The 21,507-nt window shown below is 47.0% G+C and overlaps 1 protein-coding gene and 1 non-coding gene across 10 annotated transcripts in view; both read right to left on the bottom strand.

Annotated features, from left to right (window-relative positions):
• Positions 1-19,705, bottom strand: part of NAP1L4 (nucleosome assembly protein 1 like 4) — a 46,601-nt gene extending 26,896 nt beyond the window's left edge. For 3 of the 9 annotated variants that reach the window (XR_010322370.1, XM_064287598.1, XM_064287599.1), the window contains exons 1-7: positions 19,600-19,683; positions 11,445-11,475; positions 8,795-8,853; positions 4,218-4,317; positions 2,022-2,163; positions 1,695-1,781; positions 24-155 (exon numbers count right to left, since the gene is read on the bottom strand). Coding sequence is in view for 8 of the 9 variants with exons in the window: in XM_064287598.1 (XP_064143668.1) it covers positions 24-155; positions 1,695-1,781; positions 2,022-2,163; positions 4,218-4,317; positions 8,795-8,853; positions 11,445-11,458 (534 nt within the window). In the remaining variant the exon portion in view is untranslated. Of the gene's footprint in view, positions 1-23; positions 156-1,694; positions 1,782-2,021; positions 2,164-4,217; positions 4,318-8,794; positions 8,854-11,444; positions 19,088-19,599 lie in introns of those variants that run through there. The other 6 variants (XM_064287602.1, XM_064287596.1, XM_064287603.1 and 3 more) reach the window with 6 other exon arrangements.
• On the bottom strand, positions 1,077-1,205 carry LOC111748883 (small nucleolar RNA SNORA54). Its single transcript, XR_002784362.1, has one exon. It is a non-coding gene; the product is annotated as a small nucleolar RNA SNORA54 (small nucleolar RNA).
• Positions 19,706-21,507: the final 1,802 nt, after the last annotated feature.

Below are 21,507 nucleotides of genomic sequence, written 5' to 3' on the forward strand. Positions count from 1 at the left end.
GAGGTGGAAGGCGATCTGGTTACCTGTACTAATTCACTTAGCATGTCTACGTTTCTGAAGATGGTGAACCAGAACTCCGGAATTCCCTTGGGATTTGGCTCTTCTGCTGTTGCTGCTTCTTTTTCTGCTATGACCACTTTATTTTTCACGTCTCCCTTAAAAAAAGAAAAAGAAAAAAAAAAAGTAAGACAGAACACTTACCACAAAGAAGCCAACTTACAAACCACTTGGTGGCTCAATGCAGAACATCGTTTCAGAATCCCGCACCCACTTCTCACTTTCGAAAACGCTCCTTTGTGAACCTGCAGCTCCAAGACCCCTCGGCACAGCGACTTTCAGGTGTTGACGAGGAAAAAGGCGTTACATCCAGATGTGAGTTCACATCAAGGAAGGGAAAGCTAAAACGGTGCGACAGCATTCCAGCTGGGAAAGGCTGCCCAGCTCCCAGCTTTAGGAAAGCCTGCCTTGGGACGTTTACCATCACCAGAGGCAGTCTCTTCTGACCAAATCAACCTTGGGGAGATGCAATTTCAAATACGTAGAAATTACATTATTACTTCGGTGAGAAAAACGCAGCTCAAGAACAAACAATTTCACTTAACTAAGAATCTGACCTGATTACAATCTGGGGGAAAATAAAGAAGGTGGAAATATTTGCTTGCAGCAACAAAAACCTGCCAAGTAACCTTTACATCCAACCGTAAGGAAGCAGCTAAGTGTCGGTGCCATAGTGCCATCTACACATTAGGACTGCTGTCTAGCAAGGCTTTGCAGCAGGCATCCTGACCTCATGGAAAGGCAGGACTTGGGGGGCTGGCACACGACGCCTCATGAAACCTTCAATGTTTTGTCCAATGGAGTTGTTATGACCATGGTCGTGGCGGGGCTTTTTAGATTAACACACACAGATTCTTCCCGAGCAATAAAAACGTTCTCACAGCTACATCAATTCACAGCCATCGTTCCTAGAAGGCCGGGTTCTCCAAACTTTTAAAAGATCCAAATAGAAATGGCTACCAATATTAACACACACTTCAAAAAAGCCCCTTAAAAGATAATAGTACAGAATAAAAGCTACTTGTCTCCCAAGTGTAAAATCAGATTGACCAAGTCGTGTCCATCCTGTATTACTCTGGGAATTTCTGTGGCACTGGAATGGAACCCATCACCAGTAAAAGTCTGTTAACAGGTTACGAACAGTGCTAATTGTCACAATGCTCATTTACCAATCCAACAACGGCCAAATCCCCTCTGGTTAGCCCATGTCATAAGGCACCCTACTTCCTGTGACTGTCAGTCCTTAGCAGGACCGGGTGGGAGTCGCCAACACCAGACTGCTCCTCTGCACAGCCCTCTCATTAGCGTGACATGGACTGGCCTTTCCCTGTAGTCGGTCTCTTGCTTCCTCTCAACTCAAAACTATTTCTGTCTCAACACACCACTGCACACCGTGCTAGACTCTGTGAGAGGGTTAGATTGCAGCATGGAGCCCGACGGCTCACTCACTGGCTGCTTCGTGCTCAGTGTCACACAGAGCTTCCCACAGTCCCCACCTAGTCATGAAGAAGCATCAACTGTGAGAAGCTCTTTCCTGAGCAAAGGTCTACCGAAAATTAAAACCTCCAAAAATTGTTACTTATTTCTAACAGTATTAAAATAAACACAAGTTGCACTCATTTAAGAAAACAACTTACAGCCAATTTATCCTCCTCCTCATTTTCACTGTGCCATTCTGATTCTGCGTCTGTTGGCTCAACGTCGCCAGTGATGAATTCTCTTCTCTGCAAAAAAGACAGACTGGATTACAGCTACACTAAGTTATTTGGAAGCTTAAGAGTTAAGATAACAAGTTTGTAAGTACCCACGGAAAGACTGAAAACCAGGTGCTTTTACAATTGTCGTTTTAAAATTCTAAGTTTTACAGCATGAAGAAAAACTTTAAACGATTCACTGGGCAAGCCTGGCTTTCGTTTTTTACCTTATGCAGCACAGCAGCTATGTCTGTGAGCGGGCCTGCCTACCTTGTCGAAGAGAGGCTGGTATAAAGCTGCGTACTTCCTCTCCAAGTCGTGAACCTCTTCGTAGAACTTGGCTTCTATGTGAGCGCACTTCACCTGGAGCTGCTTCAGGGCATTGATTCTTCTCTTCACTGCTTTCGGTAAACTAAACGAGGGACCAAAACACATCCCCCTATGTCTGCGACGGGGGGCAGCATGCTTTCCAATTTTATTAAGATCAATTTAGGTTAACGTGGAAGCAACATCCTTATTATGAAAAAAAAAAAATGAAACTCTTAAGATGGGCTTTTGTTTTTTTTAAATACCCAGTGTTACTGAGGGCAGAGAAGCCCTCTAATCAACTCATCTTTCTTGAGGGCAAACAACCTTGAAAACGTCCTCCAGATCTAGTAATTCTACTCCTAGAGTTTATCTTGAGGAAATAACCAGACATTTACGCACTAGAATGTCTCCTGGTGTATTATCTGTTAAAGTGAAGAACAGCGAACCGTGCGACAGTGGAACAGGATTAAAACACAGCGTGTCCACAACCACGTTCCAATGAATATCCAGTGCCGTGTGGACTACTCTTATTAACTCGCGAAGGGAAAAATTTAAGAAACAAAACAGAACAGTGAAATTTGTTCTCATCCAGAGTCAGATCAAGTATGATTCTCTGTGCCTTTCAATACTTGTCTATATTTAAAAAACTAGCTCCTGCTACATTTATAAATCAGAATGAAAGCCCCAATGGCCCATGTGGGGTGGAGCCAGGCCCTGTATTCTGAGTACGGTTTACAGTAACAGGTCTGAAACACAAAGCACCACTAGTCAGCACTTCACGCAGCCTCCACCAAGCCCCCAGAGTACTCGGCAACTTCCGCCAGCACCAGTTTGGAAAGTACTGCAATAGCCTTGAACCAAGAAGGACCACTGTGCCTCAAGCTCAAGAACAGAGATGCCAAGCTCGGTTTACCATCCTAGGACCGCTGCCGGTACAAACAAGGACAAAGCAGAGCAAACACCTAACAAGATGACAGACACACACTGACATTCCCACCTCTTTCTGCATTATTACACAACTTAAAATTAGTTTCTTTATTTTGTATATCTTCCTAATGCACTAAGAATATAAAACACTATAAACAAACTGGACCTCGGCCACCCCCCAGCCATCCTCCAGTGACTGCCACAGCCCTTCTCCCTGACAGACACTCCAAATGCAGCGTGTCCGTTGCAGGGCTGCCTACAGGCCCACGCAGGAACGTTCCCACCCCCGTCTTCCAACACTTTTCTATATTTAAAAAATAGCCTTATGCATTACATTTATGAATCAGAGGAAGGCTTTTTTCCCGAGTTGCTTCCTCAGTGAAGGCCTCCCCTACCCACCCAGTTTCTAAAGCTAGAAAACTGGCAAACATGAATCCTTCTCAACTCCTGCCACTGTGACCCTCCATCACCGAATCTCACCTGGCCCTCTTACCCTCCATCACTGAATCCCACTGATTCAACCTTCAAGAACCTCTGAAAACCTTCCCCACTAAGTAATCTTCAGAGAAGCCTCTAAACGGGCAGTGTCCCCTCCCCACCATAACTGCCCAAAGGCCATCATCAAGCAGTGGACGGGGGTGGGCACACTCAGGACAAAGGGCAGGGCACTGGGCAGGACCAAACGCTGACTGGGCTGTTAGCTGAGGCCTAGCACCAGTCCATCCCTTCCAGGAGGAAGCCAGCCAGGCCGAGAAAAGTCCATGCCAGGCCCAGGGACGCGTGTCCATACCAGATTTGCTGTACAACATAACTAAGACACAGATTTTGGAGTTGCGGGCTCAGGCAGGTGAGTCAGGAGAGTGTGGCTGTCACAGCTAACTCAGGAGCCACGGAAAAAAGAAAACCTTCTGTCCCTCTGCCTGGCGCATCATCCCCTGCCAACGCCTTCCTGTTCTCCCTCCTGGCTTACGCAGCCTGTAAAGTCCTCTCAAACCTCCACAGGGCAGCGCAATGCAGGCTCTATGCTGTGTCCCTCTACCAGACAGGCACTGGGTCCAGCACCAGGGGAGCGTCACTCACCTCTGGAAGCCCAGGGCCTGGCACACTGCAGGCAAACCTGCCAGTGAAAGCTGCACTTATTCCTGTCCCGAGAAACTGGAGAGGAACGTTTTCCCTGTTTCCACTCTGTTCTTTTAAGTTGTATCAAATTCTCACTCACTGTGTACTCACGTTTCAATGTAGCTGGATGGAGTGTGAGAGACATTTTCAAGTCGTTCCTGTAAAGCTGCCAAAACTTGCGGATTCTGCATCACCTGATCTGTGAGCTTTTCTAGGAAGAGTTAAAAACAAGGCCAGAAACATGTAAAACAAGCTCAGCACAGAACAGCCAAGAGAAGAGAATCACCAAAGCGTAAATCTGCATCGCTTAGCTTGCCTAATTTCGATGCAAATATCCAAATGGTGGGCACTCTACAACCTAACAGGTCAGGAGCCTCCCGACTCGTCGTTGAAGTAACGAAACAGAAAAAAAGCGGACGCGGGGCGGGGAGGGCTGTGTGTGCTACAAACAAGGAGACACAATGGAATGCAAGGCAGGAGCAGGACCAGGTCCTGGATTCGGGTGTGGGTACAGCTTTAACCCCCGGGCATCTGTCAGGCTGTCATCCTGTGGGGGCCTGGGTGATGCTATGATGCTGGAAGCTATACTACCTGTGTCACCTATGACAGACAGGTTTCAGCTGAGCTTCCAGACTAAGAGAGACTAGGAAGAAGGACCCGGCAGTCTACTTCTGAAAAAAAAATTAGCCAGTGAAACCTTATGAATAGCAGCAGAACACCGTCTGATACAGGGCCGGAAGATGAACCCCTCAGGCTGGAAAGCACTCAAAGGACGACTGGGGGAGAACTGGCTTCTCAAAGTAGAGCTGACCTTAAGGACATGGATGGAGTCAAGGTTTGCTGATGTGGCAGGACCCAAAATGAGAAGAAACAGCTGTAAACACGCGTTAATATGAATCTAGCAGAATTGGAAGTCATCAAAAATGAAATTAAACATGTAAACACTGATGTGCTAGGTATTAGCGAGCTGAAATGGACTGGTACTGGCCATTTTGAATCAGACAACCCTTTGCCAGGAATCACAAGTTGAAGAGGAATGGCCTTGTGTTCATCGTCAAAAAGAGTATTTCAAGATCTATCCTGAAGTACGACATTGCCAGTAAGAGGATAATACCCACACGCCTACAAGGAAGGCCGGTTAGTACAACTATTTTTCAAATTTACGCACCAACCACTAAGGCCAAAGATGAAGAAATTGAAGATTTTTACCCACTTCTGCAGTCTGAAATTGATCAAACATGCAATCAGAACGCATTGATAATTACTGGTGATTGGAGCGCGGAAGTTGGAAACAAAGGAGGATCAGCAGTTGGAAAATATGGCCTTGGTGACAGAAACAATGCTGGTGATCACGTGACAGAATTTTGCAAGACCAACGACTTCACTGCAGGTAACATTTTCCCACAACACGAACAGCGACTATACACGTGGAGCTCACCAGGTAGAATACCCAAGAATCAAACTGACTACATCTGTGGAAAGAGACGATGGAAAAGCTCAATTTCATCAGTCAGAACAAGACCAGTGGCGACTGTGCAACAGACCATCAATTGCTCATATGCAAGTTCAAGTTGAGGCTGAAAAAATTAAAACAAGCCCACAAAAGCCAAAGTATGACCTTGAGTATATCCCACCTGAATTTAGAGACCATCTCGAGAATGTCTGGCGCACTGAATGCTAATGAACGAAGACGAGACAAGCTGTGGAATGACATCAAGGACATCATACGTGAAGAAAAGAGATCATTAAAAAGACAGGAAAGAAGGAAAAGACCAAAATGACTGTCAGAAGAGACTCTAAAACTTCTCTTGAAGGTCGAGAACCTAAAGCAAACGGAAGAATGATGAAGTAAAAGAGCTGAACACAGAATTTCAAAGGGCGGCTCGAGAAGACAAAGTATTATAATGACACATGCAAAGAGCTGGAGATAGAAAACCAAAAGGGAAGAACACGTTCGGCATTTCTCAAGCTGAAAAAATTTAAAATTCAAGCCTGAAAGGACTAATGGACAATTCCCACAGCCTCTACCAGACTGAGTCCACCACAACTAGATGTTGCCTGGCTACCACCACCGACTGCTCTGATAGGGATCAAAACACAGGGTCTCGGACACAGCTGGAGAAAAATGTAGGACAGAATTCTAACTCACAAAACAAGACCAGACCTACTGTCCTGACAGAGATTGGAGACACCCCAAGAGTATGGGCCCCAGACAGCCTTTTAGCTCATTAATGAAGTCACCCCTGGGGCTCACCCTTCATCCGAAGATGTGACATGCCCATGAAACAAAACAAGACTAAAGGGGCACACCAGCCCAGGGCAAGGGCTAGAGGGCAGAAAGGGACAGGAAAGCTGGTAATACGGAATCCAAGGTCAAGAGAGTGTTGCCGTGTCATGGAGTTGTTAATCAATGTCACCAAACAATATGTGTACTCTTTAATGACAAGCTGGTGTATTCTATAAACCTTCACCTAAACTACAAGTAAAAACAAAATCTCAAGTCTCAAGTTGCAATACTGAAGGATTCTACAGGGAAAATATTCAACGATGCAGGAGCATCAAAACAAGATGGAAGGAATACAGTCATTATACCAAAAAGAGCTGGTTAGCGCTCAACCATTTCAGAAGGCAGCACAGGATCAGGAAAGGATGGTGCTGAAGGAGGAGGAGGTCCAGGCTGCAGTGAAGGCATGGACAAAAAATAAGAATCCAGGAACTGATGGAATACCAATTGCGATGTTTCAATAAATAGACGCACCGCTGGAAGTGCTCAGGTCTCTTTCAAAAAATGTGGAAGACAGCTACCTGGCCAACCAACTGGAAGAGATACCATATTTGTGCCTCTTCCAGAAAAGGGTGATGCAAGAGAATGTGGAAATCACAACACAAGTAAAATTTTACAGAAGATCATTCAAAAGTGGCTGCAGGAGTACATCGATACGGAACTGCCAGAAATTCAAGCTAGATTCAGGAGAGGACATGGAACCAGGGATATCACTGCTAACGTCAGATGGATCCTGGCTGAAAGAGAATACCAAAAAGATGTTTTACTGACAATGCAAAGACATTCGACTGTATGGATCACAACAAAGAATGGGAACTCCAGAAAACCAAACTGTGCTCATGAGGAACCTGTACTTGGAGCAAGAGGCAGTCTTTTGAACAGAACAAAAGGATACTGTGTGGTTTAAAGTCAGGAAAGGTATGCATCAGGGTCGTACCCTTTCACCATACTTATTCAATCTGTATGCTTAGCAATAATCCGAGAAGCTGAACTATATGAAAAAGGGGGATCAGATTGCAGGAAGACTCATTAACAACCTGCGTTATGCAGGTACCACCACCTTTCTTGCTCAAAGTAAAGAGGACTTGAAGCGGTTACTGATGAAGATCAAGGACCACAGCCTTCAGTATGGATTACACCTCAACATAAAGGAAACAAAAATCCTCACAACTGGACCAGTAAGCAACATCACGGTAAATGGAGAAAAGACTGAGGTTGTCAAGGATTGCATTTGACTTGGATCCACAATCAACACCTGTGGAAGCAGCAGTCAAGAAACCCAAGGACGCACTGCGTTGGGCACACCTGCTGCCGAAGACCACTTTAAAGGGTGAAAAAGCACAGATGTCACTCTGGGGAGTAAGCTGTGCCTGACCCGAGCCGCGATGTTTTCAACTGCCTCATGCGCATGCGAAAGGTGGGCAATGACTACGGAACACTGAATAGGAACTGATGCCTTTGAATTAGGGTGTTGGCGAAGAATACCGAATACACCAGACTGCCAAGAGAAGGAACAACTCTGTCTTGGAATACAGCCAGAATGCGCGTTAGATGCAAGGATGGCGAGACCGCATCTCAAAACACTTTGGACACATTGTCAGGAGGGATCAGTCCCTGGAGAAGGACATGATGCTTGGTAAAGCAGAGGGTCAACGAAAGAGAGGAAGCCCCTCAACGGGATGGGCTGACACAGTGGCTGCAAGAATGGGCTGAAGCATAATAACAATCATGAGCATGGCACAGGACTGGGCAGTGTTTCATTCTGTTGTACGTATGGTCACTATGAGTTGGAACCGACTCCATGCACCTAACGACAACAGCAACAGCACAACTTTAAACGAAGTGCTGTGAAAACCGAGGTCAAGATGAACACAACTGCACATCAGAGAACAGTACTTTATCGATGCTAACTGTCTTGGTTGGGGTAATGGCATTGTGGTGATGGAATTCATCCTAGTGTTTAGATTTATTCTAGTGTTTCAGGGAAAAAGTCAAGATGGCTGCATCTTGCTTTCAAACAGTTGAGGGAAAAAAAAAGGTGGATACACAGACTTAGAAATGGGTAGGACGACAGGTATCTGGGATTTGCTTCAGCAAAATTGGGGCTGGGGGGAGCGCAAGGGTACGGATGGAACGTCTGTTCATCAGCGTCAAAGCTGATCGACAGGTAGGTAACGAAGTTCACTGTGCTTGTTCCCTTTACTTTTGTATAGTCTAAGTTTTTTTTTTTTTTAAAAGGAGGCATTGGTTTTCATTTAAATTACTCTAACTTTCCTAAAATCCCAAAGCAGAGTAATTCTTTACTTCTATGGTTGTAACAAAAGCTTCCAGAGAGTAGGAGCTGGGCCTTCTCCAGGCAAACCCTCCACTGTTAACATCACTTTTTCACATGCAGCGAGCTTACCTTGGGTACTTGCATCTTTAGCAGCTTCCAAGGAATCTGAAGGAACCCCATCTGAAGAACTAAAATGATGTTTAAAAATATTATTGTAAACAAAGTTCAAATTGGCATTTTAAAAAATCCATCTTTAACACGTGAAGTTACAGTGCGTGATGGCCCACGTGTGCGTTATCTGAGAGATACTTTCCTCTGTTGTTGAAAATTACACGTGTACGTCACCCTCCATGGTTTTGATTTCCAACCCTGGCCAAAGCTTCAGTTTTTTCTACAACTTTTTTCCTCAAAAATCTATTCCCAGCTCTCAAACCAAAACAACTACCCCAGAGCGGAACAAAACATACTATTGTTTGGTCAGCTGCTAGGAAAAATAGTGCCCACAGTGGCTCTGTAAGCTATCCATTAGGCCAGTCTCTAAAAAAGTATAATCTTCAGACCACAGAACCTACTACACAGCTGCGGTAGTCAAAACAGCCTGCTGCTGCTTCAACGGCAGATGCACTGACCCATGGAACAGAACTGAGACCTCAGATGTAAATCCATCCACCTCCGGTCACATGATTTTCAACAAAGACCCAAAGTCCACCAAATAGGAAAAGACAGTCTCTTTAACAACGGTGCCACCAAAGCTGGATGTCTAGCTGCAAAAAATGAAACAGGGCCCATACCACACAATATACATAAAAACTAATTCAAAATGGATCAAAGACCTAAACATAAAACCAAAAACTCTAAAGATCATAAAGAAAAATTAGGGTCAAGGCAAGAGACCTTGACACATGGCATTAACAGGATACAAACCGTAACTAGCAACATACAAACTCCAGAAGATGAGCTGATGACTGGGATCTTCTAAAAATTAAACACTTATGCCCATAAAAGACTTCACCGAAAGAGTGAAAAGAGAATCTACAGCCTCGGAAAAAATTTCGGCTATGACGAATCTGACAAAGGTCTGATCTCTAAAATCTACAGGAAAATCCAACACCTCTACAACAAAAAAGGCAATCCAATTAAAAAACGGGGAAAGGAAATGAACGGACACTTCATCAAAGAAGACATTCACGCAGCTAATGGACACACGAGGAAATGTTCAGAATCACTAGCCATTAGAGAAATGCAAATCAAAACCACAATGAGGTACTATCTCACCCCCAACATTAGTGGCACGAATCAAAAAAAAACCCAGAAAATAACAAACAATGGAGAGGCTGTGGGGAGACTGAACTCTTATGCACTGCTGGTGGGAATGCAAAATGATACAACCATTCTGGAAAATGATATGGTGCTTGCTTAAAAAGCTAGAAATAGAAATACCATATGATCCAACAATCCCACTCCTAAGAATATATCCTGGAGAAAGAAGAGCTGTCACACAAATAGACATACGCACACCCATGTTCACAACCTAGGTGCCCGTCAACTATAGTACATACACACAATGGAATACTATGCAACAATAAATAAGAATCATGAATCTGCAAAGCATCTCACAATTGGCATAACACTGTTCATTAAAAAACGGTTCTACACTCTGCTTTGGTAAGTAGCGTCTGGGGTCTTAAAAGCTTGTGAACAGCCATCTAGGATACTCCACTAGTCTCATCCTATCTTGAGCAACGGAGAATGAAGAAAAGCAAAGACACAATGGAAAGATTAGTCCAAAGGACTAACGGACCACAACTACCACAGCCTTTACCAGATTGAGTCCAGTACAACTAGAAGATGCCTGGTTACCACCACCAACGGCTCTGACAGGGATCACAATAAAGGGTGTCCCAGACAGAACTGGAAAAAAATGAAGAAAATTCTAACTCAAAAAAAAAAAAAAAAAAAACCAGACTTACTGATCTGACAGACTGAGAAACCCCAAGAGCATGGCCCCTGCACACCCGTTTAGTTTAGTAACACATTCACTCCTCAGGTTCACCCTTCAGCCAAAGATTAGACAGGCCCATAAGACAAAATGAGACTAAACGGGCACACCAGCCTAGGGGCAAGGACAAGAAGGCAGGAGGGAACAAGAAAGCTGGTAATGGGGAACCCAAGGTCAAGAACGGAGTGTTGTCATGTGGGATTGACAATATGTATATTGTCTAATGAGAAGCTAGTTTGTTCTGTAAACCTTCATCTGAGGTACAATTAAAAAAAAAAAAGTATAAATTTCATAAATATGGGTCTAACGGTTTTCGCAGATGCCTGAATACACCTTGCTCACCAAAAATAAACCATATCAAACAACATACAAACCAAATGTAAGCAAGAGGAACCCGCAGTACTTATCTTCAGAACAATCCAAAGGACAACAAACTTTCAACTGAGCCCAGGAGGCTGCAGTTTGGCTGGTGTGGAGTTAATGACGTGCCCTCCTGCCCTCGGTGTCAAAGCTTGAAGAACAAAAGACCCCTTCCTTTCCACAGAGGTGTGTAAGTATCCACACCGGAGAAACATTGCCCGTGGTCTTGTTACACAGACAGACCTCCTCACTTCTGAAGCAACTTCTTTATGAGCACCAATATACAGAAAAACGAGCCACCAGCTAGAGCCTGAAGTCCATTCTGCTCTGACTTGGGGGGTGTTTCACTGAAACATGGCTTGGTTCTTCCTCGCCAATGAGATTTCAAAATTCCCGTAAAGAAAGTCCACTTGGCCTTACCTGTTATCTGCCATCTGAATGTTTTTATTCCCTACAAATGAAAAAGAGTTGTAGTAATTAGCACTTCTAAGATTCACAAACAAAGCTTTGTTAAAGCAGACTTGAATAGAGGTTGTGGGGACAAGGCTGACCAGAAGGGCATGAGGGAACATTCTAGGGGAGATGCTCTACACTGGACTGGAGCTACTGGTCATTTGGTGTCAAAACTCACCAAACTTCTCAATCACAAAACTTTAGAGTAAAAGAGAACAAAATCTGAATTTCAACAGCTCCAATGAGAATTTATGATCTACAATTGTGTTGTATTTATCTGCGATTCCCTTTTTCTTTTTTATTAATTACAGTTTTGTTTCAACAAACAGATTTTTAATTATTTAAAAAAATTTACGGTCTTTTTCAAAAAGCTAGAAGATTAAGAAAGCAGATGAAAACCAGAAGGAGAAAAATAACGCAACAAAGATCATGATGGCTAGCCACGCCTACAGCACCTCCAGGCCAGTTACCCAACACAGGCCCACGTGGCTGTCTTTCTAAACCCTTCAATGACCCCCCAGCACCTTCTGCCAGGGTCCAGGCTCATCACACAGAAATACAAGCCCTGTGCTCTCTAGCCTGCCTGCCTCCGCACCGACTCCCAGCTCCCGTACCTTTCCAGTGCTTGCTACACATGCATTCAGCTGCAATCATACAACACCCACGTTTACGTTCTGCTTTCACATGTTACGTGTGTCAAGTGCAAGACAGGCATGAACACAGAGTATCTTTTATGGCAATATTCTGATAATTAACACACTTACCATTTACCAGCTGTTAAACAGTGAAGGTGTTTTCTCTGCTCTATACCTTTGATAATGTCTCTATGGATATACCTTAGTTTGTCCCCTGCCCTGTGATTTTAGATTAAAATGGCAACAGTAGGATTTCTGGGTCAAAGCATATGGATGGATCCTGACACAAACTGCCAAACTAGCTTCTCACCGACATCAACTATAACTCGGCTGTATTAAGTGAGCTGTCCATACATTCAGTAGCACCTTCCCTAGATGCACACACACACTACAGGAAGTGCTGACAGGGGCCCGCTCTCTTGGGAGCGACAGACAGCTCTCACTACCCAGACTGCAGTACCTAAGGAAGCCACACTCTGCTCCCAATACTTCCTTCGCTCCCAAGGGCTTCCACGCCAGGCACTTCCACTAGGAAAGGACTGTCCCAGTTGATAGGAAAGGAAGCCAAGACACAGAGAGGTGAACTACCTAATCCAAGGTCACATGGCTGGTGAGCAGAATTCAAACCCACACCTTTCTGACCTTTCCATACTACCTGCTACCAACCACTCCGATTCTTGCTGCCTCTACCGGCAAAGCTGGAAGACATGACAAGCGCCAGCTTGGTCAGGGTCTGAACCCTGGTGTTGAGCAGTGGTCCCCAGAAATTCACCGTGACTAGAAGCCGAGTGAGCCCTGTTCACATCGTATTCCCAGCCTCAGGGGCAGGTACCATAATATGTGCAGGATGAGTGAACACCCTGTTTGGGATCTAGGCCCACGAGGGCCACCTTTCCGTAGAATGACACACACTCCAACTCAAAGTGCATCCATGCAACGACTCAGTTTCACCCACAGGAAGGCATGCGCTCCTTAATACTATTTTTGGTGACATGATGGCAAGACGGTTAAGTTAAACTTGATGTATTCTTTTTTTTTTAAGTGTCAAATCTAGGACAGAAAGAGAAAAACAAGATAGTAAGTTTAAACAAAGAGAAATAAATACAACCTGGACTCCAATGCCTAGAACCTAGCAGACACACAATGAAAACCTGGTTTGACCTGGGGCTGAATTCCACCCCCTCATTTCCTAGCTGTGTAACCAGGAGGGCACTGCTCCGCCTCATCCTCCGTAAAGGAGAGAACAAGGCCTACCTTACGGTCTGCCGAGAAGATGAAATCCTGGTGCCAAGCACAGAGTGGCACCCGGCTTCCCCTTCCCCTCTTACGGTCTGCGTACTCACCCCCGTTCTACCTACTTCCCGATGGGGCCAACCAAGCAAGTCTGCGGGAACACTGTCCTCTGTCTGTAGGGAGAACGCTGCAGAGTGGTGACTCTATAAACCAGCTGTCACCTCTCCTTACCACACGGTGCCCTTTGTTTACTCTGGTTAGCAAGTCTTAATATCGTTCAAATAAAAAGTTTTGACCTGGGAGGGAACCTGAACTTTTCAAAAGAATGCAGCAGTTCACGTTTTTCCCCAGGGTCAAAATCTTTAAACCTATAATTTTAAACTTGGCTTGGCGGCACATCACCACAAATGAACGGTCTGTGTTCATGTGAAACACTTCACCAAAGCTATTTATGCATTAATTTTACTCCTAACCCCTCCCCAATCGTTCTTATGCGGAAACAAAATTTAAAATTTTGTATCAAATTATCCAATATAACTTTAAATTCCTGATTTTTAACTGAAAACACTTAAGTGTATAGCTAGAGTAACCGTATAATTTCAAATTAGGTCACTTTTGAGAAACAAAGAAGGCATAAGCTGGGAAGTATGGCCAACCTACACATAACAACACCCTTACACATTATCACGTCGTCCTAATACGGCCATGGGTCCTAGACACCTATACGTGAGGTATCTGAGTGATGAAAATTAACGTAAACAATATTTGAACAAGCCTGAGAGTTTCACTACTGTGTCAACTCCTGTCACACAAAGGTAACAGTTAAGTGAACTCTGCAGCGTAACAACATCAATGCCATTCACACAGAGGCCTGAGGACGACAATCTGGCCCTCTTACCTGGGAGGCCTGCTCAGCCGTGGGGTGCAGGGCCTAACCCCCAGAATCCTGAATTGTATTTCCTCTTAGAAGGTCACAAGGGGCAGAGGATCGATCTATTTATTCTAAGGCAAATGAGAATACCCCGTGGGACATGTGAACGACCCACTCACACATATGGGGTCTGGGGAGAGCCCTGGTCTCCTTCCTACTATGTGATGAGCAGGCTCCTCATCCAGAAGTTTAAATATACCAGCAGGTGAGTGAAAATATATCCTGAAGTAAACAACCAAATAACTTACGTACTCTTTCAAATCAATAGAGAATTTCCTTGTTAACCAACACAGCCTTCATTTGTACTTACAATGTCTTAGCAATTAAAAAAAAAAAGGAGGGGGCATCCAGATCCTCAACTCATACAGTTAGCCTTGAATTTAGACTATAATTGGTTTTGAGCATACTAAAAATGTCAGTTCCTCAGATACAAGGAACCAACAGGTTCAGCTGATATTTAGGTACTTCCCTTTTCTTTTCAGGATCTATAAAAAAATTTTTTAATTAAAAAGAAAATATATATATGTTGACAAATGAACTAAGCCTAGCAAATTGATAATTGTAGTTTATGCTTGAAACTTCTCATTATGATGTTTTTTAAAATGCCCTGTCTTCCGATTGAACAACAGGCAGCTGACAGGGACTCTGTGTGTCTGATGCAGCAGGTCTGGGCCCAGCACAGGTTTGGCGTGACACATGTGGTAATACGTGTTACCTATGACAGCATGGAACACACACACACACCTCTGCCCACCCATGCGGTACCTGAAGAGGCACAGGCAGAGCCATTTCCTGAGTCACATCTGCTGAGCTAGTCTACTGCAATCACTAACAGCAGGCCACACATGCCATCTTTCTTCAGAGGCTTGCTGGAGAGCAGAGCCTTCAGCTCTCAGGAAGAGAGCAAAAGAACGACTTCCTTTTTTAACCAAAACACTATGCCTTTGACTCCAGGCAGTGAACCTTCATAGCTGTAGCCAGGTTTCTCCCCGACCTCCACTCTCTTTTCTCTGCAGTGCATTACTGGGAGACTGAATGAAGCAAACATTTGAAGGCGTTCTTACCCCAATGTTTAAAGGGCCTGTCATCTGGTCTGGTCAGTACGGTTTTCTTTCTCTCTCCACCCTATTTAAAACTGCAGCTGCCCAAGGTCCCGTTCCTTCTCACCACTTTTTTCCCACCATCTAACTTGCCAGAATCTCCCCGACAGAAACGTCTGCTCCAGGAGGGCAAGCCTGTCTGCTTTGTTCAGTGCCGCAGCAGCCCAGGACCTAGAGCCGTGCCAGCACGTGGAAGGCCCAGGAACACTTGCTGACTCAGTGAAAAAAAGACACAAAACACTCCCAGTAACAGTGGAGTGAACAACGAACATCTTCTCAAGGGTAGTACTCGTTCCCACGCGTGTACAACTGAAACACCTTTAGTCCCAACAGCTCACAGCACAGACCCGTGAGAGCAGATCTAAGGCTACAGAGTGAGTGGTCCAGATCAGCAAGGAAAAGTTCGCGCACAAAGCCATCTTCTGTCATGTTCATACTGCAAAAATCCATCGTCTCTCCTGCTACTAAAGGCTCAGGAAATTTCAAACTCAATGGCAAACAAAGTAAAACAACCCTGCTTACAACTTAATTGAGCAGACAAAAAATCAACGACTCTCAAAACAAATCTACATTATGGCGAACCATTTTTTAAAAATTTCAGAATGGTCAAAAGCCTTCACTATCCATAAAAGTTTTCCACATACCCTGTGCTCAACAGGAAGGAGATGCTACAAAGTCATCCCAGACACTTCAACTGTAGTTTAGGCAGGCAGAGGGCACAACCACCATTTACTGTTAAATCGTGTACGAGGTGTCGGCGCAGGAGGCAGACCAGGTGAGAGCCAGTTCCTGCAATGATTCTGCATCAGCCACTTTCTGCTCCTGAAGTCACCACAGCTGTGCAAGAGTCAAACCAATTATCAGCCTCTTATTTTTTTTTTTATTCAAAGTAAGAGCTTTAAATAAATAAAATAAAAAGGGAAGCACTCCTTTGACAGCAACACTAGGCCACCTGCTCCAAGCAGTCCGCCTGCCTGCCTGAAGCCCCACACTTCACGCGGCCTCCAGTCCTTGGGGAACTTAAATCATCCTCTCGTTCACAAAGTGTCTGTCTTAGAAAACAAAAAAACCTAGGTTCCCTGGCAAAATCTAAGTGCACCATAAACATACCCAACGGTTTTTAAACTGATAAAGGAAGTGCATACACCCAAAGGAAGATAAGAAAGAAAAGCAACTTTAAAAATAAATAATTCTGAACTCTATTTACACATTGGTATTTGTATTTCAACCCCAATAGTCAGTCAGAGAAATGCAGATACAGGAGACCAATATGCTCTCTATAATAAACGGTTGTAAAAACCCTGACAGGTTAATGAAAATACTTAAGCCAAAGTTTCAAGTACAAACTCCAGGCTGCAATGTGGTGCTAAACACATTCTATCTTAAAAATATCTCCACAGAAGCATGAACTAACTCACACAGATAAAAATCTCTAAGCTCAAAACACTAGAGAATCTGATAATCTAAATGGCCAATTCGCAAAATCAAAATGCCCTCCACGTTTTCAGAGGACCACTTACTAGTATTAAAAATCTTTTCAGGATTCAGCGTAATGAGCGTATCAAACCTGAGAATGGTCAAATCAGCTATGACAAGGAATTCAATTTCCCAATCGTTACTCTGTATGAGTTATGAAAAACAGTGCAGGGCTCAAGGCTTGTAAGACAAAATGCAGAGCAGACGTGTTCAGATGCCATCTCGTGATACGCTCGTGGAGATAACCTGCTGACACTCCGCATCAGTAACACCGATCAACTAGGAAAAAACAGGCTGCAAACACCCTATGGCACAGGAACTACTGAACTCGGCAGGGCAACGCTAAAACAATTCATAAAATCGTACCATGAGAAGAGGCCTTAAGATTCTGGTGAAAATGCCCCCAGGCAAACTTGAGAAGGCTGCACTCCCTATACCTGTTTCATCTGTAAAACGAGTCCCTTTTTGTCACTATAATTCTATACAAGTTTAACTTTTGCAGTAGCGTTTTTACTGACCAAAAAGGTATTACTTTTAAGATTCTCTCAAATCTCAGAAAAATAGGGTAATTTACCTCCCAAAAATGAAAGTCTTTTTCTAGTCCCCAAACAAGGAAGCAGCTAATAAATTGAGGAAACTCATTTTCTAGGGCTTCTTTCTCTTCCCAACTCCACTTCAACAAGTGAGCTAAATAACTGATTTTTAAACCATCACCCGGTCTTTATTTTTAGTCACTCACTTAATCTTTGGAATATTTCCCTACTTTATCACCACTGTCCTTCCCTCCTTTGAAGTTCATTTTATATTTGCCTATCAGTTATTCCTCTAACAACTGCTAATCCCAATCTGAAATCTCCAGATTCTACCACGGGAAGCATTTCGTACTCTGTGGATCTTTCTGGAAAACAAGAACCAGCTCAAATCCTCATAATCCAGGCTTCAGTTAGGTTTAGCTCACCAATGGGGACCTAATTCTCCATTAAAACGCCTTTCCTTCCCTTTAGGAAAGCGGTACATCTGGGCAAAGTTAAAAATCGAAACTCAACAAACCCAGTGGAGGTATCCAGGTGAGATCAAACACAGCTTCTGGAGAAAAATTGCCTGGGTATTAATCCAAGGTCTCTCAACTTGGACAAGTCACTAAACCTAACCTCACTGGTTAATTGAACAGGAAAAAAATAGAAGCCATCTTACAGGCCACTAGGAAATGAACTAACATGCAAAAGAGTGGAGAGCAGCCCCTGGCATATGATAAACACTAGTCATGAGAAGTTATCACTACGTCAAGGGCAGTAACTTTAAAATACCTCCTAAACAGCAGAGCTAAGAACTTACCCTGTGTACCCGTTCAGCTTTAATACAGGAGTTTCCACAAGCCTGTTTCTACACAGTACACTAAGTACAGGCAGATGAAAAGGGACTCCTAGGGCTGTGAAGCTGGGAAAGTGACTCGGCGTGGGTAGGTGACCCAAAGCCTGGCCAGATACGTCCTAAGCTACGTTGGATCACAGATTCCTTTGAGATCAGGGAGAGAACGATGGACCTTCTTGCCAGACACATGAACATTCACCCACACATGTCAAGTGGCACAATTCGGGGGGTCTGAAGGTTTTGAATGTGGGAATGAAAATTTCTGACACTAAGCACCTCCGCCTCCCTTATCTCGATCAGACTTGCGATGCTACTGCCGAGTTAAGGAGAAGGATGGAAGGTGGAAGGAAGACCTCGTCCCAACCAGGCAATCCTTGGCTGCCGTGAACAGGAAGCACTCAAGAAAAAAAGGAAGAGGTTATTAAAAAAAAAAAAAGTTACTTAATCGGTAAAAACATACACCTGTGTAGTACTAACCCCCTTTGGGCAACGTCAGAGTCATTCCCAGACCCTCTGTGCACGGCAAGTGGAACCTTCCCATCCAGGGCTTCTAAGCCTTGCTCGACTCCTCCTCTTTTCCTCGGGAGGAAACATCTTCTCTCCTAAAGGATGGTTTCAACCCCTAAAGCAGACCTGACGCCTGCGATGCCGGGGTAACTGAAGCGCCACCGACCGTTCTCGGGGCACCCGCCTAAGGCGCCTGAGCCCGCGGCCTTCCCAGCATAGCACGTGTTGCCCAGCACCCCGTTTCTGCCGCCCAGCACCCCGTTTCTGCCGCCCAGCTCCCCGCGGCAGCTGACCAACACCACCGAGATCTGCGCCCGTCGTCGAGCGGCCCCAGCCCACCAGGCGCTCGGAAACGAAGCTCCGCCGTTAGCCCGCCTCCAGCCACCCGGGCCCGGGCCGCACCAGCCCGCGGGGAAGCCCACGCTCGGGAAGCGAGGTCCCGAACGCGGCCTCTCGACCGCCGGGGAGCCTCGAGCCGCTGCCCGGCCCCGCCCGGCCCCGGGGCCGGCACGTGAGGCGGCCGCGCTGGCGGGAGATTTGACCGCACCAGCTCCGGGCGGGAAGCGGCCCCGAGGCCCTCACCTTCCCCAAGGGCACCGTCGGCGGAGCGGGAGCCGCGCGGCCACCGCGGACCCGGCCGGAGCCAGACGACCAGGCCGCTGACCTTCAGGGCCGGCGGCGGCGGGGGAGGGGAGGCCCGGCCCGCGGTCCCGGCGGCGCTCGGCCGCGGCCGCCTCCAGGCAGGAGGCCGCGGGCCCCGCCCCTGGCCCCGAGCCGCGCGGCCCCCACAGACGGCGCCCGCGGCCGGCCCGCCGCGCCCTTCTCCCGCCCGCCGCCCTGCCGGCCCCCGCCCCCGGCAGCACCGTTACCCGGCCAGGCCCGCACCCCGCGGCTCCACACCTCACGCCTTCTGCGGCAGTGGCGGCGGCGGCGGCGGCTCCTCTTGCTCCGGCTGCAGCGCCGCCGTGGCCGCCAATAACGCAGCGCCCCATTGGCCGAACCGCCACCCGGGCACCTCCCTCCAGAAGCAAGACGGGCTGCGATTGGGCCAGAGCTGCGCATGTCAACTGCACCTCGGCGAGGCCGAAGGAGACCAATCAGAGGCGGCAGAGCGGGCGCCGCGCTTGGACTGCGCGAGCCGTATGCAAATGAGACGCGTGACCGCGCCCCGGGCGCGCGCCGCGCTCCTCCCGCCGGTTTAAAGTGTCGGCGCCGCGGAGCACGTGGGCGGCTGGGGCGCCCCCGGGCCTCCACCTCCTCGGGCGGCTCCACCGGGCGTCCTGCTCTGCCCGTGCGCAGCCCGCGCTCCGACGCCTCTCCCACCCCTTTCACGGGACTGGTACCGCCCCTCCCAGAAAACGGGATGGCGTCCACCCGTCACACGTGGTCCGCGCCCCGTGGGCCCGCGCCCTACCGCGCCGCCCTCCGCCGCCGCCATCCCTCGCATCTGCCGCCCACCCTGTCCCTCCCCACGTGTTTCCACCCGGCCTCCTAGCTCGTGATTCCGCCCCCTCCCCCGCGCCCCTGCTCGTGCAGCCCCTTCCTGTAGTCGCCTGGCTCATCCCGCCGTCAGAGCTCCGCAGGGGGCGTCCCCTTCCCCCGGGACCCTGTCTCATCACTCCATTCTTGGGGCTGAAGCCTCCCTCCAGTTACCGTTCAGGGCCCAGGCGACAGGTCAGCTCCTGCGGGACCCCAGGCCGGGTGGAGGCCTATTCTGCACCTGCAACAGTGGGGACTGCCTACTTCGTGCTGGGGTTGGGGGGCGGTCTGCACCCCAACCCCTCTTGTGCTTTGGGCTCCTGGGCACAGCCTACCCCCGCCCAGGGCACAGCCTGCCCCCCCCCAGGGCACAGCCTGCCCCCCCCAGGGCACAGCCTGCCCCCCCCCCCAGGGCACAGCCTACCAGAGCAAAGCGAGGTGGGCTCTCTGAGGGGCCCCTGGCGCTCCAGGAAGCTGTGGGGTATAGGTAGGGGTGACCCTCCTCACCTTGCCCTATCCAGTTCTCTCCAGCCTGTGGCTGGGTTGGGACTGGGGTCACGAACCCCACACTCTCAGAATCACAGTTTGTGGAGAAACACTGAGCTAAAACCAACGTGGGCAGGATGACGATGTGGTTGGAAAATGCAAGTCCCAGCTGCCAACTATTTGCTTGCGACTGGCTTATCTCCTCATCTCTGGGCTCTCCAGTGTGGCTGTGGGTCTTTAACTATTCTTGCCCATCTTTCCAGAAATTTTTCCTTGGGTGGGGTTGCTTTGGAAAAAAAAAAATGAATTTTCTTCCTCCTTTTTTTTCACCAAATCCTTCCTAACCTGTGCTGTTTACAACAGGGAAAAAGAAGAGACCCTGTAAAGGCTCTGAGTTGGGAGGTTGTTAAGGACATGATGTAGGTTAAAAACCTCAGAGTGACCAGCTCCTGCCTTTGGTGTGACCACACATGTGAGCTTGGCTCAGCTGTTCTGAGTGTTGGGGGTGGAGGGGGAGTGTCCCAATTCCTATCTGCCTTATTTGGATTTTCTGACTTGTCTGAAATAACCCTACTTTACTTTTTTGGGGAAAAAAAAGCATAAACAGCTGAGGAAACTACAAAAGAAAAGAACCTAAGCCTTTTCAAGTTTCCTTCTATTGAATAAAATTTCAAATCCATTTAAAGCCTTCAGGTCTGTCTGAGCCTGAATTTTGGGGGGAGGCGGTGGTGGGTGATGATCCCCAAAGAAGCCGTGAGGGCGTGGAGGCATCGAGGTGGTTAGAGCCACCTCGGAGCTGGCCCTTGGAGACG

This window comes from Loxodonta africana, chromosome 7, assembly GCF_030014295.1.
Source record: "Loxodonta africana isolate mLoxAfr1 chromosome 7, mLoxAfr1.hap2, whole genome shotgun sequence".
NCBI classification, from domain to species: Eukaryota; Metazoa; Chordata; class Mammalia; order Proboscidea; family Elephantidae; genus Loxodonta; species Loxodonta africana.